Consider the following 17,807-nt stretch of genomic DNA (forward strand, 5'->3'; position numbering starts at 1 on the left):
AATGAAAAATTTCTATTGAAAAGATTGCATTACGGCTATCAATCTCTCTCTACCACTCAATTTTATATTGTATACAACACATTTACAATAATTGAATACAGACATGTTAAAGTATAAACATATACTTTAAATAAATACTAACAAAACTGATTAACATATACAAAACTATATGAAAAACTTACAGTGAAATTTTATATTTTAAAATTAATTCAAGACAACTTAAAAAACAAAAGAAGAAAATTCAAAAATATTTAAGTGCTCTATACTTTATATCGGTTTAAGAAAATACTCAGATGCAAAACAAAAAATAAATACAAATTCAATTATTTTAGCACACCGGCTGATCACATGCACACCACAAGCACCACTGCTTGCCTCAAAATATGCACGATCCTCAATACTTCTAATATCATCAGAGAGAGCATTCCTAAGGTGACAAGCCTGAAAAGTGAAAGACATTAAACATTGTTGATAAATGAATTGGAATTGATAGTAAGTGGCTCTCCTCTTGTTAGTCGTTTACCAATATCCTAGATAAAGTTTAAATGATCGGACAAATCAACATCATATTTCGTTTAATAATTAAATGTAGAATACAGATTTAACATGGTTGATGAAGTTTATGAGTGATAACTGCTGAAAATATTGGGTAACTTGGTCATGACGTCTGTCCGATTGCTCAAGTCATGTCACTCATCACGAGATCACAGTAGCCAAAGTTTTGTAATAAAAGTGTCTTAACCAGCATCAACTTAACATTGAATGGCAGGTACGAGGCATCCTGCTTCAAGTCATAGCTGCCAGCCAAAGAAGACTCTTCCGCATGTTATCTCAACTTTGTAGGTCCATTAGAAATTTATGTTCATAGTGAATTCAAGATTTTTCTAATTGTTTTGGTACTTTACTTCACAACCGTTAAGTTCAAGAATCAGTGTGGTGCCAAGATTAATTTGGTTAATCATTCTCGAGTTACCATCAATTATTATCAATTTATTTCATTTTGTTTTTCATTAGTTTCAGTCCATGTTGGTTCAGCCAAAAGCTAATGCCTTCAATTTACAAGTTGAGTAGTGACATAAAAGTGGACAGTTTTTTTAGTACAATGAACTTATGTTTGCAAATTGTTGGCATAAAAAATAGCATTTGAATGCATTAAGTGACATAATTCATATAAAGTGAGAAAGAAGGGGTTCAAGGACAGAGCCATGTGGGACCCCCCTCCACTTAACGGGTTTCCAGTCAGATATGTTATCCCTCTTTTTCACACATTGCTGACATCCAGTGAGGTAAGACTCGACCCAGTTAACACAACCATCAGAGAAAGCACACTTCTTTAATTTGATAAAGAGAGAAGAATGAAGGAAACATGATTTTCTGGACATTTGCCATCGTTCAGTGATACAAAAAATCAGCAAGATCGCATCATTTTCAAATGTGCAATCTGATCTCTTCCTCAGGTGAATAAACAAAATATTGCCCAAAAATAGTTTAAATAATTTCTACCTGTTATCATCATTAACATTCATTACTCAAATTCTTGAAAAATATATAAAGTGGCAGCTTTTAAATTATCTTCACAGGGAAAATATCATTTCAGAAATACAATATGGCTTCATGAATAATATAAGCACGACAGATGCATTCTTTGATATTACCAATTCAGTGTCCACAATGTGTATTGTTGCCTACCATTGATGTAGCAAAAGCTTTTGATTCAGTGGAGAGAAATAAATTGCTAAAAAAAGTTAAATGCTATTGTTGTAAAATATAAAGCATTACATTGGTTCTGTAGTTATTTTGAAAATATGTTCGAAAAGTTCTGATAAACGAAGTACAAAGACGATTATGATAATTTATAAATGGGGTTGTTTAAAGTAGTTGTCTTGAGCCGCTCATAAATACTCAGGCGTTGTTACAGATCATGAATTCACTTGGGTTTAATTTATTAAAAATCGCTTAAGAAAACTTATTTATGCTTTTACAGCTCAGTCGAGTGCTGACTGTGGATCGTTTTAGAACTGTCTACTTTGCTTATTTGCAGTCCTTACTGCAGTATAGGGTCCTTGCATAGTTAGAGCCACTTTGTGTTGCGTAAAGAAGCATAATTAAAGCCATATTAAAACAGGACAATAGGTACTCCAAGGTACTCCACTCATTTACTCTTTTCTAATTTCCCAGTTATGAATATTCATAAATTGTACACTCAAACCCTCTTACTTTTTATTTGTAACAACAGTCATGAAATATTCTCTGATATACCTCATCAATATTATATGCGATCCAGAGAACAGTTTGATTCTCATTCACTTAGACTAAACAGCAATTTAGAAAACAGTTCATCCTAGATTGCACATCAGATGTGCCGCAGGTTGCCTATAGCAATCATTGAAGTGGAGAACAAGTGCTGTGTAAAAGCAGAGCACCCAAGAGTGGCTCTTGCGTATTGTTGCTGCTGCTGCAGATATGCTGATACAATCTCCGCAACATCCATCAATATTTTTCTATTTAAAAATTTTCTCCCTTCAATATGTAAACAGAACAGCTTTTTTCTCTCTTAGGAAGCTTAAAAATTGCACTTAGTCCTATAAGAACCTTAGCACTGCTTCCGAAGTGACAGGATATTCAGGATGGGTAAGGTGAGGATGGGTGAGGGTGGGTGGTGGGTGAGGTGGGTGGGATGGGTGGGGTATGGGCCACATCCTATCGAGACCCATGAGTAAGAATTAGGGCACTAAGCTCAACATCATGTCCTCCCGGAAGAAAGGAAGGCCAGCTCTGGACCAGCCTCTCAAGTCTCAAAGCAGGCAGGGATGGCACACCCTTGTTGAGGTTAGCAAGAATCTCTGAGGTTAGGGAACAAACCCCACCAACTCCAACAGTCATCTCCAGCAGTAGACTAGACCTATCGAATTGCCCTTGAACCCCGGAATCTCGACATTTGCTATTAGTGATGTGCCGCTCCTGGACATCCATAAGGTTGCCCAGATTTAAGTGACACATCAGTTTTTGCTGTGCTCAGTGGTAGGTTCAACTGGAAGGTATAAACCAGCCAGAAGTGATATCTGCTAGGTCAACAGAACAGCTTAGTAGTGAACTAATCTAAAACAAAACAGCTAATTGTTGTAAACAAAAAACAAACAGTGACAAGACTGCCAGACTTAGAAACTACTGATAGCTACACCTATCTTGGCATTGCACTTGACAAACAACTAACTTATACACCTCATGTGGATAATCTCTGTAGGAAATTGAGCATATGAAGTTATGTCATCAGAAGAATTAAGATCATTAGTGAACTCAACATCGCCAAAATAGCTTATTGCCCCTTTTCGAAACACATCTTTTATATGGGTTATTAGCCTCTGGAAACTCATCTAAGGCAAACATGCAACATGTTCTAATTATACAGTAGAGAGCCATAAGGACACTTTGTGATCTATCACCCAGAGAATCCTGTAAGGAAAAGTTCAAGGAGCTCAAAATCTTAACTATCGTGAATTTGTACATACTGTAACATAAGCAAGGGCAAAACCTTGAACCCACTCAAGACAGGATCACAGCTCTACACATACAACACCAGACAATTGATATACTACTGCTGTACACCACCTGACCCAATAAGAAGATAAGCCAAGCTACATAGGATCCAAGCTTTTGAACCATCTTCCAGCAGCAGTGAAGGGTACATATAACCAGCACCTGATACATTCTACTCCTTTGATGAATTTTTTTTTCTTCATTTATACTTGAATTGCTACCAACAATGTAAAACTTTTCTACACGTTAATTTTGACGCAAAACTGTTCTTCAAGAATATGCTAATACAGAATTCTGTCTATTATCTATTGTCTTACAGTTGACTTTGGATTCCTCGTAGTCATATAATTTTTCTCTTTATTTTCAAAATCTAAGGAATTTTTATGATTTATATATATTTAATATTGATCTCTTAGGGTTGTTGTTTTAAGTTATGCAAAATAAAACCCATTTTAGTGAAGTTTAAAAAAAGTTAGTCCGTATAATTTTTGTATGAAATCCTCTATACATACAAGTAATTAGTCTATGTGTGAGAAATTCCATACATTTTTGTATGTACTTTCTTAATGTAAATTTTGTTGGTGAATAAACGGCTTTTTATTGTATTCTAAAAGGTACTTTAGAATGCAGAGGCTTTCATAGGGCCTTAGATTTTGAATACGTAACAAAAGTTATTTTTCAACAGAATCACAATATTACAAAGATCTTTTCTACTTGAAAGTATTTAATAAGTTATTTTTTGTATAAAAATAACTTTACCACATATAATTTCATGCATTACTATTAGTGGAATGTTTGAAAATGTTATTTGTTAGATAAATAAAGCAGGATTTTTCTATCCTGCTGCAAGAATAATTATGTTTAAATGTTGCAGAAATAATGAAACTAAGCTACTTTCAGCCTACTGTGAAAATTACAACTCCAAAAAAGAATAAAAAGACAGTAAGATTAAAAAACAATCTGAAATATTTCAACGGGTTGTCTGTTTCGCTACATCCAAAGAAGCATATGGTGTACTATGTGAGCACTCAAGAGGGAAGCATTATTAAGGTTAGTTATATTATTTATGTGGATTTATTGAAGTACTTAGTACTATAGTATTGAAACAAATTCTGGGCTAAATAAATGAAGTAGGGGGCAGGCTGGTGGGCGGGGAATGCTTCCCACTCGAGACATTGTCTGCCCTGATGTGATCAAAGGAATGAGACGCATGGCAGGACCTTTATTATGTAATCAAATGTACAAAGGGACGCTAGTAGATAGAGTTCCTGGACCACAGTGGGGTACGATATAAAATCTATGTAAAATGTTTATAAAATCTCCATAAATGAATGTATTGGAAACAAACAGAAAATCTTATTAGAGATAGACCAAAAACTTCTTATAATCACTGTATAATATCATGAAATAATCTACATGAAATAAACATTAATTCTTATACTCTCTTATTGTGAACTATATTTCTACAGATAACTAATTAAAAAAGTAGGTCTACACTGTTAAATCAACATAATTTGAAAAAATATAACATCTGTCAAATAAATAGATATGTTGTTTGGAATAATGAAAATTTTTGGAAAATGATTAAAAATTATGTTGAGAATAAATGCAAACTGTATAATATTTAAATAAAATCAAAATAAAATCTCTGTTTAAAACAAATATTTTTCAATCATTTATAAATTTAAAAAAAAACTCAATTATAAAATACGAGTTATATGAATATTTTAAAATTCACTTATAAATTCCAAAAAAATTCAATGTCCATTTTGTGATAAAGACATTTTTAAAGAACATTATGATAGACATTACAGATTAAAGAAACAAAAAACACATTTAGGTGATAAATAAAATAAAAGATTGAAATTAATTTAATCATTTTACACATTGGTAAATGAAAATAAAATTTTTAATTATGAAAATTAAAGTCTTGAAAAACTGAAAGAAGTTAAGAAGTCTTTTAAACAAAATTAAAATGATTTATTTAGTATTGAAAAATTACAAGACATTGCTAGCAAATAATCTCTTAAAAAATGTATGAATTATTCCATGAAACTTTGATAAAAGATATGCGAAAAGTAAAAAATAAATCCAAATTGTCATACCTCAGGTTTTTGAGACAGCCCTGGTAGAAGAAGCTTACGATGTTTTTCTTTATATATTGATAGCATCCCTTAATGAAGCATGCCCTTTGAGAAAATCTCGTGAAAGACCTATCTCTTCAGTAAAACACAAGTATGATACTGAAGCAAGAAATCTGAAAGGCCTGCAGGCCCAGGACAGGTACCTGTTTCATGGCCTAGAAGAAGATAAGATGAGGGCAAATCACCTTAAAAAAACTTATGACTTGAAACTAAACGCTTCAAGACAACAAGCAAGTACCGACTATCTTGACAGATCTGTCAATAAAAACAAAGCTCTCTGGACCCTGGTAAACAACGAAAGGAAAAGGAAAGCCTCCAATACCTCGTACTTAGGCCATGTCATGATTTCCAATTCAAAAATTGAGGACACTACAGAAATTGCTAACAGATTTAATACATTTTTTACTTCTATGGCAGATGAAACACTAAAAATTAATCTTCTGGAAAAACCTGCAGGCTGCTTGGATGAGTGACCGTTGAGTGATCCTGTCCTTGCAAGTAGCTCACCTGCCCGGCCATTGGTAGTGGTTCGGAAGTCACCTTTAAGCCGTTGGTCCCCAGGTTAAGTGTTGGCTTCTTAGCCCTAACTTCGCCTGGTAAAATAAGACATCTTTACTTTACTTTTTTTTACGTCTTGGCTTTGAAGGAACGGTATGGAATCGGTTCAGAAGTTATCTGGAGGGTCGTGAACAGCTGGTGCAATTGAAGTAATCTAGGAATGGAGCAACATCTACAGTAAGATCTACCAAACTTCCCATTACCAGAGGAGTACCCCAAGGGTCTGTCCTGGGCCCGGTAATGTTCATACTTTTCAGTTTTGACCTCCCTTATTTTACAGAACAATACTGTCGAATCGTGATGTATGCTGACGACTCTGTCCTTGTGACTTTATCAAGGGTTGTGGAGGATCTTGAAGTCTAGACATACATAGCCTTCAACATGGCTCTTGACTATTGCAGCTCCAATGATCTTGCTCTAAATAAAAGCAAAAGTGTACAAATAAACTTTGGAAGCAAGAGAGATAACATTAATTCTCTTCCTAATTTACAATGTGCTAAGCCAACTAAGCATCTAGGAGTCATACTGGACGACCATATTTCCCGGGCAAATCATATTGACCAATTATGTAGCAAGCTGAGCAGCTCACTTTTTGTCTTGAGACAGATGTTGGCTATAGCCTCACCTCAGGCAGCCAAGACTAGCTATCATGCACTCTTTGAGGGACACTTAAGGTATGGCATCGTGCTTTGGGGAGCCTCATCACACAATCACCTTAAGCGAGTGCTGATAATGCAGAAGCAGGCTGTGAGATTGCTGCATGGTCTAGAAAAAAGGAAAAGCTGCAGAGACACCTTCTTGGGAAAAATATTAACTGCAGTGGGCATTTATCTATTGGAAACTATCTGCCTAGCTAATTCAAAAGGCCTTGTACGGAATGGACACTTCCATTCTTATGGTACTAGACATGCAAATGATTTAAATCTGCTTTCTCACAGGACTGGAAGATTTGAAAAGAAGCCTACATACGCTGGTGCTAAATTTTACAATAGACTGCCTGCTGAAATCAAGACAACTAAATCAAGGAGTTTCAGAGCACATCTTCAGGCTTGGCTTCTTCAAAGACCATTTTACAATATAGAAGAGTATATAGACTGGCCAAACAACTTCCCATGAAATAGCTGTATTAAATTTGTATTGTATGACACCATTTTCAATTTTGATAATTGTAAAATAAAGTTTCTCTCTCTCTCTCAGAACTAATTACCTCCATTGTAAAATTGGGCTTTGTGGGAGGAAGTTTCTTTAGCAAAAGACTGTACTCATAGCAAAACCTTAGATTCCTTAAATAACTGTGCAACAGCCAACTTGATTCCATTTACAAAATCCTGTGCCTTTACTGATTTTGTGCCACAGAAATGTTTAAATCCTTAGATAAAACTGATATTTGCACTTCATTGAGGATGTTTGAAGTGAGGTGATTACATTTTTATTATTTACATCCGTATTTACTTTGGCATCTTCAGGCAAATCACATTCTTTAGGCCTAATTTTTTCAAGGTTTGACATTTTCTTTTTCTTGTCTGTTTCAAAAACAAACGAATTTTTTGTATCACTGAACGATTGCAGAAAAAAACGGAACAGACAAATCCCATTTCCATCGTCAAAAACAAAGTCAGATAAAGAATTGATTCTCGGTACAAAACCAGAACCAGTAAAAAAATTAGACATCTTGAGAGCTTGCATCTTAAGTTAACTAAACACATTAATCACATACTTTTTGCATAAATGTAGGGTTGAAAATCTTATGCCTGAAGGGTTAACACCGGGGTTCAATTGTCCGGACGTTGGCGTTGTAAGTTTTTTTAGTATTGTTTTATGCATTAAACTTCTAAACCTTACGAAGAGGGTAGATTTATATCCTGAAAATGTATTGTTATACTTTTTGTAACATAACGATAACAAATATCTGATATCCTATTATCGTTTCAAACCTTCCATCGCCAATAACAAACTTGAAAATTTTCAACATTATTCAGAGTAAGAACCAGCGTTACCGAACTAATTTCTTTAGACTTTCAGTAAGACAACTTTATATAAAATCACTCTTGTTGCATATTAAATTAAATAATCAAACGTATACTCTGATATCCAGCATTACTACTACACCAGGAACAAGAGAAATTTGGGATATCAGTTACCAAGGGATCTCGATTGATCTATTCTATTCTATCCATTTCTGTAATTCAGCGCATTCGTTATATAAAAATATATTCGCTATATGAACTACACAAGTGATGGATCCGTGAATTAATGCTCAGTACTGGTATGTCGGTAGCAGAATCAATGATAAAACCACCATACATAAGCTGAATTAAATTTGAAATTAATAACACTAATCACTATTAAATTTGGAGTTCCACGTCAGCTAGAGATCTTATTCATGTATTGAACATGATTACTCAGTCAAATTATTTAATTTTTAACAATAATTAAAAAAATACAAAACAGGGTCCTAAAAATTAATTAAATTATTTAAAATGTTAAACGTTAATATTTATTAAACACTAATATGTAAAATTGTATTTCAATTGGAAAATTGTGTTGTGTATTATAATAGAATCCTCATGGTTCTTCTCGTCTTTATGTTTATTTACATCTCAGTATTTTTTCTTATTTATATTTTAAAGTGATATTAGTTTTATTTGCACTATTACGGTCAGTTATTGGAGCTCCTCCCCACACACGGACATGCAGTCTTTTAGTGCTCTGTAACTGATCAGTGATTCTTTCGATTTGATTTTATTTGAGCGGTGAATCTGTTGTAACAGTGCTCAATGAATCATCAAGATCGGTTCGAGGACATCTTCCCAGCTCATGCTGGACCAGTGTATGGGGTCCTACATTCACCTTTCTGTGCCAACATTTTTTGCACCTATGGTTCAGACTGGCTGATCTGTATCTGGGCTGAGGGCCTGAAGGAACCACTCTTGAAGCTCTACTACACAAAGGTGAGTTCAATAATACATACAAACCCAATTTGCCATTCAAAATAGAACCAAAGCTTCAATTCAGTTGAAACCCTTCAAAACACTAGATTAAAGAATTTTTTTCATCAGTCCGAAAAAATCCGAAAACTTGCAGTCCACGTAGCTCCTGAACCATTAGAGATATTGAAAAACTCTCAAAAGCAAAAATGTATTATTTTGTTGAGTAGAATCTAAAAACAACATAAAATACAGGGTGTTCCATAAGAGATTTTAAAGTTGACCGCCATATTGGAAAATGGCGGCCATCTTCAAAAAATTTGAAAGTGTATCCCTGAGTGAAACTTAAAATTGAGCAAGTTCCAAATTTAAAGTGTGGTGCTAAGTCGTGTAATTAAAAAGTTAGCTATTGGATCACTTTAAAAAAAAATATATATATATATATATATATATTATATATAATAATTAATATTCTTATTAAAAAATTTCAGACCAACTCATATCACATTTAGAAACTAGAGATCAGTTGTTATAAAATAGCATATTTTGAAAACATTTCAAGTAATAATTAGTATATTTTATTTTATATTTTATTTTACATGTCCAGTTTCATAAATCAATTGAATCTTGTCCATCTAAGATAATTAGTAGAAGTAGAACATTATTACATGACTAAAAATGTATTTTTATACTGATTTAAAAGTGGAAACTTAATTAACAATTGAGTGCACCACGATGTTTTAGACACGATCTCAAAACACAAAGAAGAGTTTTTTACACATAAAAGAGCTATAGTGGGAAGGATTGATTCAGCGTGAATGTCGAGTTTAGTTCAATTTCATTTTCCACTCAGTGCAGTGTCTAAAACCTGACACTGCTACAGACTTGATTCCTGGGGTCTGAACAGATTAAACAATATGCACCTGATGAGATTATGAGAACACCACTTTATCTAGATTATGCTGGGTGGGTAAAGGGAAACCCTGCTGAGCTCTTTTGTGGTTTAGGTGTCTCTGATGTTGAAACTATGTAAAGAATTGATTTTGAACATCTTCATCGTTAATTTATTTTTATCTTGTCTGGTAAATATGGATTCCAGATTCCAGGAGTTAAATCTCTAACTGGAAGGTGGAATGGAGCTTAACTCATCATTCGCTTTGAATCAACCCATCCAACCACAGCTACTACATAATGTGTAGAAAACTCAGTTACTCCACAGCACTTTGGGATCACCCACTCAACCCCCAAAACCGCCTACATTTATGTAAAACAGTCAAGATGGTTCAAATGCTTAGTTAGCTCAAGATTCAAATGTTTCAGTTCATGAACTTATGCACATAAAACAAATTAATTCTTTGTTTAAAATGTATTATTGATGATGGTTGATTTCAAAGAAAAACAGGATTTAGGACATTTGCATCTTTGTTTGTTACAAGGATAAACCGTATACTTTAAGGATTGTTATCGATCCTCCTCTTCAGGTGTAAAACTATATAATAAATAGGGTTAAGCAAGCACAGATTAATATATTGTGTGAATGTTACGAGGATAAACCATATACTTTGAGGATTGTTATCGATCCTTCTCTTCAGGTGTAAAACTATATAATAAATAGGGTTAAGCAAGCACAGATTAATATATTGTGTGAATGTTACGAGGATAAACCATATACTTTGAGGATTGTTATCGATCCTCCTCTTCAGGTGTAAAACTATATAATAAATAGGGTTAAGCAAGCACAGATTAATATATTGTGTGAATGTTACGAGGATAAACCATATACTTTAAGGATTGTTATCGATCCTCCTCTTCAGGTGTAAAACTATATAATAAATAGGGTTAAGCAAGCACAGATTAATACATTGTGTGAATGTTACGAGGATAAACCATATACTTTGAGGATTGTTATCGATCCTCCTCTTCAGGTGTAAAACTATATAATAAATAGGGTTAAGCAAGTACAGATTAATATATTGTGTGAAATCACCAGTCAACAAAATTGACAACAAAAAAGTTATGTAGCTGTGTGGAGAACCACAAACCATAGACTGCACAATAAATGCTATAAGCACCTCATAACATAAGAAACTGATAAAAATATCATTATTGGCACATTACTTAGTGGTACATCGGAAACAGTAAACCAGAAGGCAATATAGTAGAGCATTAAAAATTTGGACATACAAAATCCGGATCGTTGATAATCTGGATTCGATTCTGGTGAAAAATATTTTTTTATACAAGTAAAATACTTGTAAAAAGCAACAAAAACTCACTGTACCAAAGTGTAAACTATATATATTTTGGTTTTATATAGTCTAGATATACTTTACACACAAAATGACTGTTGTATTTGTTCTGTTAGTTAAACATTTAAAGCTTTTATTAATACAGTAATGAATAGTTTTATTTATCCGCTCCACTTCCATAAACAGTAACGTGATTTATGCTAACTGCACATAACTTTTCATTGGCTCTATGTCATAACCTCTTTTTTGGTTCATTTTAAAAATTCAAACATTTCAAAACTCTGAGCGGGGTCGGGTCCAATTGATCCGGATTATTGACGCTCTACTGTAGTTAGGACAGGGCGAAGTAATTAATAATTTTTATAATATAAATTTTTAGTTCTTGTAGTCTCAAGAACTTTTTTTTACAGTCTCGACTGGCTGTATTATTGACTTTGTTAATAACTGGTAAGAGTTCATACGACAAATAAAGATTATTTATTTATTATTTTATACCTTTGGCCTTATCGTTTGTTCTAGATCTCATAGTATGTGTTTAAATTTAATTTTATGAAATGATTGTATAGTTACAATTTGTAGATATTTTATAATCAATTATTTTTTAATATTGACAGTAAATTGGCCTAACTTCAATAGAAGATTGATTTATTGGTTAATATGCTAGTTTTTTATGTATGAAGCCTTTTTTACGTTTGAAAAAAAATCTCTTCATGGTGTATTATTGTTGGCTTCATCCCATTGTATGAGTTGATTTTAGGATCAGTAATGTTGACCAATTTTAGCCTTTTCGACTGTCCTCCTCTCCCCATCAATGTCCGAAATCCTCTTTTCCTTTCAAATCATCATCAATAATCAATTTTAACCAAAGAGCGTGTATCAGATGTGAAGTTACCATGCAAGTTATGTCAGTTGGTAACAACAACGCGTAGGATCACCACAATGTGCCACAACTTAAGGAAGACGGCAGAAGTTAAGGAGAGGAGTCTGTATTCCTAGTATTATTTTAAATAAATATCAACTCGATATTAATATTTTTCACAGGCATTCAGTTGTTTTTACAGGTTGAATGTTTAATCCTGCACGATTAGCACGTTGATAGATACAAAAAGGGCTACTACATGTTTATTTGTACTATTTTAAGCAACCAGTCCTCAGTGTGGCATGGTCTCCTATCCACTCCACCATTCTAGCCAGTATCAGTGGACATTATCTCTCCATGTGGGACTTGGCTCGTAGGACCATCGTACCTATTTCCACAGTCAAATCATCCACTGGTAATGTCTTCACTAGTCTCCAGTTTGCTAACACTGGGAAGGTGAGTTTCTAATAAAGGGTAAAGTGTATAAGCTAATCATTGACCACACACAATACATGATAACGACCAGGAAAAATCTACTTTAACCAGTGAAAACATGAAAACAAACTTTGGTAGTCTATATTAATGGCATATTTGGCGGCCTAAAACATAGAAATATAGTAAAATTTTTTGACCAGAAATACTTTTACTTTTAACTTTAATGTTTATTCACATTCCATGTATTTTCAGTTTGACAATCACAATACGCCCCAACCAACATGGATTTCTGAAGGGAAGATCATCCAACACAGCAATTATCAGCCTGCTAAAACACATAATAGAAAAAAATCACAATAAAAAGTACATTATTGGTCTCTTTCTAGATTACAGTAAGGCATTTGACTGCCTGGGGCACAACTTTATTTCAAAATAGCTAACTAAGACTACTGGGAATCAGAGAACTAGCCAATGACTGGTTTGTCCCTCAGGGGTCTGCTCTTGGTCCAATCCTTTTTATCATTCTAATAAACGACTTCCCTGACTACATTCAAAATCCAAACACTACCTGCATCATGTACACTGATGACTCTTCAGTCCCAATTTTTCTCGAAGACTTTCCTTGTCCTTGTGGATGTTAAGGATGAAGATAGGATAAGTCATAAGCAGTTGTAAAATGTTATTGGTTATGTTTTAAATCGTTTTTAAAATGACAATTTTTCATTGATAGTTTAAATTTGTATTATTTCTATTAGTTATTTTAATATTTTTATATAATTTTGTTGTCTTTTTCAATTATTTTTTAAAATTGTAATTAGTATTAGCATGTTTATGTACTTTGATAATTGTTATACGTTTATTATTGTCTACTTCAAGTAAAATAAAATGAAAAGTTTTAGTAGGCAACACTGCACTAGTATTTGCTCTGTATTGTATTCTGTGCTCGCTCAGGGTTCCTATTGTTCACAGAAACAACTAAATTATTTATGAATAGAATTTGTCAACAATTTCCTTATCTAAAACATCCACAATTCCTCTTTAAAGTTATACACCGCTAACTATTTTATGATAACTATTCGTAACAATTACAATTATTTTTTATAAAATGTAATTGGTTAATATTAAATTTTACATACAAGTGGCAGAATTTAAAATATTTAAAACTTGAAACTTCTGCTTAACGGGTCATTTATAATTTAATTAAATTAAGTTTAAATATTTTTTAAACTGTTACAAGTATGCCAGTTCTATTAAGGCAATTAGTGACAATCACATTGGAATATCAGGATTACTATTTGCGTTGCCACAAACTATGGTTTTCAACACATACACAATTCTCATTTTAATCTTCAAAATTTATATCAGGTCTACAACGAATTCAACAATTCAGGCAATTATAATAATTCAATTCACAAAAAATAATTTTTTATTTCGCACAAATGTTGCAGCCAACGTGTGAACACTAATCAAAATTATTACTCATTGATCAGAACCACAAGAATTTTGTGAATGAAAAGTATGTATCTGAGGATGACATTATTTAATATTAAGAATATAAGTAGAATACAATGTTACTGCTGCATGACTTATTTAACCTGTTATTTTGATTACAGAACATCCTGGCAGGTGACGTTGCTGGTGACGTGTTCGTGTTCAACTTGGTTGACATGCCTTACCCTCCGTTTTTACAGGTTTTAGTATTTTAAGACCTGGATTTATTTTTAAAAAAATGAATAATCTGTACATGCATGAGTGTACCCAGAATCAAAATTTGGGAAAGAGGGGACAAGCCATGGTTGTTAAGGATCTTTGAACGGAAAAAGTGAATGATTTTATATATATATATATATATATATATATATATATATATATAATTATAAGCTTATAAAAAGTTATTTTTTCTTGTAAATACCAGTACACATCTTTGTGTTTTCATATACCGATATACATTTTTTTTTATTGAAGAAAACTTATTCCAAAGTAAAATTTCAGTTCAGTCCCAATTTTCCTTGTCCTTGTGGACATGAAGGATGAAGACACTCGTACGATAAGTCCAAAGTAGGTGTAATTCCATATGAGATTTTAACATTCAAAGATAAAGTTAGGATCTCCAGTATTCAATAATAGTCTTAGATAGCTGTTTACTTCTGTGAATTTCCTACTAAGCGATTCATGTGCCTAAATTAACAAATTATTGTAGATTTGTAAATTATATATTGTTTGTAGCTCATGTTTTCTCTATTTATGTTTGTGCATTGTTGCGGGTCTGTTGAATATATGTGCAGATGTCCGCTAGTTTTAGTTTAATTTAATCATTTATAATATATTGTGTGTGTGTTTTTGTGTGCGTGTTTTTGTGTGTGTGTGTTTGTGTATGTGTGTGTGTGTGTGTGTGTGTGTGTGTGTGTGTGTGTGTGTGTGTGTGTGTGTGTGTGTGTGTGTGTGTGACATTTATCTATGTACAAACCTAAATACTTCACACAATCTACTACTTCTATATTACTACAATAACAACTATATATACATTGGTGCTTGTGACAAAATAAATTATATTCATTTCTTAAAAATTCATTTGAAGAGTGATGGTCAAAAAATATTAAGCATTTAGATTTACTACTGTTAATTAAAATTTTATTGTTTGATAACCAATTAGAAATTTTGTCCAGATCTTTTGCAATTTTGAATTTTAATGCCTCTCTCTGTTATATGCAGAGCACACTAATGCAGTGTCCATCAGCATATGCAAATACCGATGAGTACAATTCCAAGTCCAAAAGATCATTTATGTACACTAAAAACATAATGGGGCCCAAACACCCCCCCCCTGAGCTGTGCCGTGGTATAATTCTAGAGAACTACTCAAAACTTTGTTTATTTTTACCACTTGCCTCCTACCTTTGCAGAAGGATTCCAGCCAGGAGAGAGCGAGACCACCAAAACCATAGTGCCTGAATTTTTTCAATAAAATTTCTATGTCCAATACATCAAATGCCTTTTGAAAATCCAGATAAACGGCCATAGTGTAACTATAATTATCTGATGGTTTAACAATTGCGGTTACATGCTTTTCTATGGCTAAATCTGTACCCCTACCAGGAAGGAAACCATATTGGTTACTAGAAAACAATGATCTGTTTACAAAATATAGTCCAATATCTTATTTTTTAATTAATGTCTCAAAATACTTTAGCAATGACATTAATCACTGAGATAGGACGGTACGATGACATATCTGAGCTATCACCAGACTTAAAAACTGGTACAACAGAGGCTATCTTAAATTCATCTGGTACTCGTCCTTGAATTTAATGATTTTTTTAAACATGCTGTACAAAAAGTGGAGCAAATATATCTAAGTTACTTTTCACTACAACTATACTTATGCCATCAACACCTGTACTTCGCTTATTTTTCATTGACTTAATAACATTAACAACATCTTCAAAGGTACAATCAAATTTATCAAACAATATTTCATGCTCATTATGATTATCAATGAATAAATCACACCCAAACGCCTCATGTTTCAATTTAGAAATTACAGTAGTGTAGTATTTTTTAAATTCATTACCAACCAAAATTTCATTACCTGCTACATTGGACCAACTCGTCCGCTATTTTCATGACATCTAATGATTTCTTTTTATTTTTAACAATTCCTTTAATAACACTCCAGTACTTCCTTGAATCACCTTTACAGTCATCAATCAAGGAAGAATAATAAGCAATTTTTGCTCTCCTAATTTGACTAGTTACATATTTTGAAAAATTATTACATTCATATTTTAAATCTAAGTTGTATTTATTCCTAGAATAAGTCTTATATAGACTATTTTTCCTATTAATTAATCTAATTAGGCTATCTGTAACCCACTCCTTTCTTCTTTTTATTTTTACTATTTAATTTTTGAGGGTACAAGAGGCTAAATAACAATCATTATAAATTTTAGAAAAATTAGCTACACTTAAATCAATATTATTTACACTATACACATTATTCCAGTCAGCCAACTGTAATTGCCTTTTAAATGTGTGTGTGTGTGTGTGTGTGTGTGTGTGTGTGTGTGTGGGTGTGTGTGTGTGTGTGTGTGTGTGTGTGTGTGTGTGTGTGTGTGTGTGTGTGTGTGTGTTTTCACAGTTCACAGTTCACAAAACTTTATTCATTTTAATATAAGTCACAATACATTGTCCCAATGCACCCTGCAAGGTGCGTGCGGGAACCTAAACTAAATAATTATATGTCCATTTACTGCTGACTTGCTGCATTTTCTTGTTATGATATTTTAATTTATATAAGTATAGCCTGTTTCCACTGCAATCAATACATTTCTCTGTTTTACAGTTTTTCAATAATTACATTTGGTTACTGAAACAAGAACAAAAAAAAACTATATTTTACCTTAGTTCGCCACAACACAACCGCATACATACACATGCATTATACGCATTTGCATACACATACATATGGCACTACAACAAATAACCATTATATAAACTATGAGAATTTACAACGATATAAAACTGTGAGAATGAATAACAATGTAAACTATGAGAATGTATAACAATATAAACTATGAAAATGTATAACAATATAAATTAGGAGAATGTATAACAATATAAATATAAATAACAATTAATAATAACCAACAACATATGTACACAACCAATAAATTAACAAACAATCAATAACCAGACAATTATATCTTAATATGTAGTATACAGATATAACAAATAAAATTACAAATATATTATCACAATATTTAACATATAACCAATCATAGACTTATATATGAAGCATATGGTAACCTAACCTATACAAATGGAATCACATTTTTATTCAGGATGTTGTCGGAAAATAAACGATATTGCTTTCATTTTGACCTTAGGCTTTTTTTTTTCAAAAATTAATTCATTGCCGCAATCCATAATGAAAACGGTTAAATAAACTTGGACCCAGGTTAGCATAACTGACGTTTAGAAGTACTTGTAGTAAAAAAAGGTGTTTCCAATTGTAAAAATTGAGCACTGCGGGTTAGTCTGTTTGCAGTTCTAATTTTAAATTGATTTATGTATTTATGGATATGCATTAACGAACAAA

The 17,807-nt window shown here is 32.7% G+C and overlaps 1 protein-coding gene across 1 annotated transcript in view; it reads left to right on the plus strand.

Annotated features, from left to right (window-relative positions):
- The window catches only part of LOC124368649 (dynein axonemal intermediate chain 4-like), a 60,125-nt gene that overhangs the window by 20,868 nt on the left and 21,450 nt on the right, over nt 1–17,807 (plus strand). Inside the window, exons 8-11 of the mRNA XM_046825891.1 lie at nt 4,412–4,587; nt 9,011–9,190; nt 12,557–12,730; nt 14,323–14,400. Coding sequence (XP_046681847.1) covers nt 4,412–4,587; nt 9,011–9,190; nt 12,557–12,730; nt 14,323–14,400 — 608 coding nt within the window. The remainder of the gene's footprint in view (nt 1–4,411; nt 4,588–9,010; nt 9,191–12,556; nt 12,731–14,322; nt 14,401–17,807) is intronic.

This window comes from Homalodisca vitripennis, chromosome X, assembly GCF_021130785.1.
Source record: "Homalodisca vitripennis isolate AUS2020 chromosome X, UT_GWSS_2.1, whole genome shotgun sequence".
NCBI classification, from domain to species: domain Eukaryota; kingdom Metazoa; phylum Arthropoda; class Insecta; order Hemiptera; family Cicadellidae; genus Homalodisca; species Homalodisca vitripennis.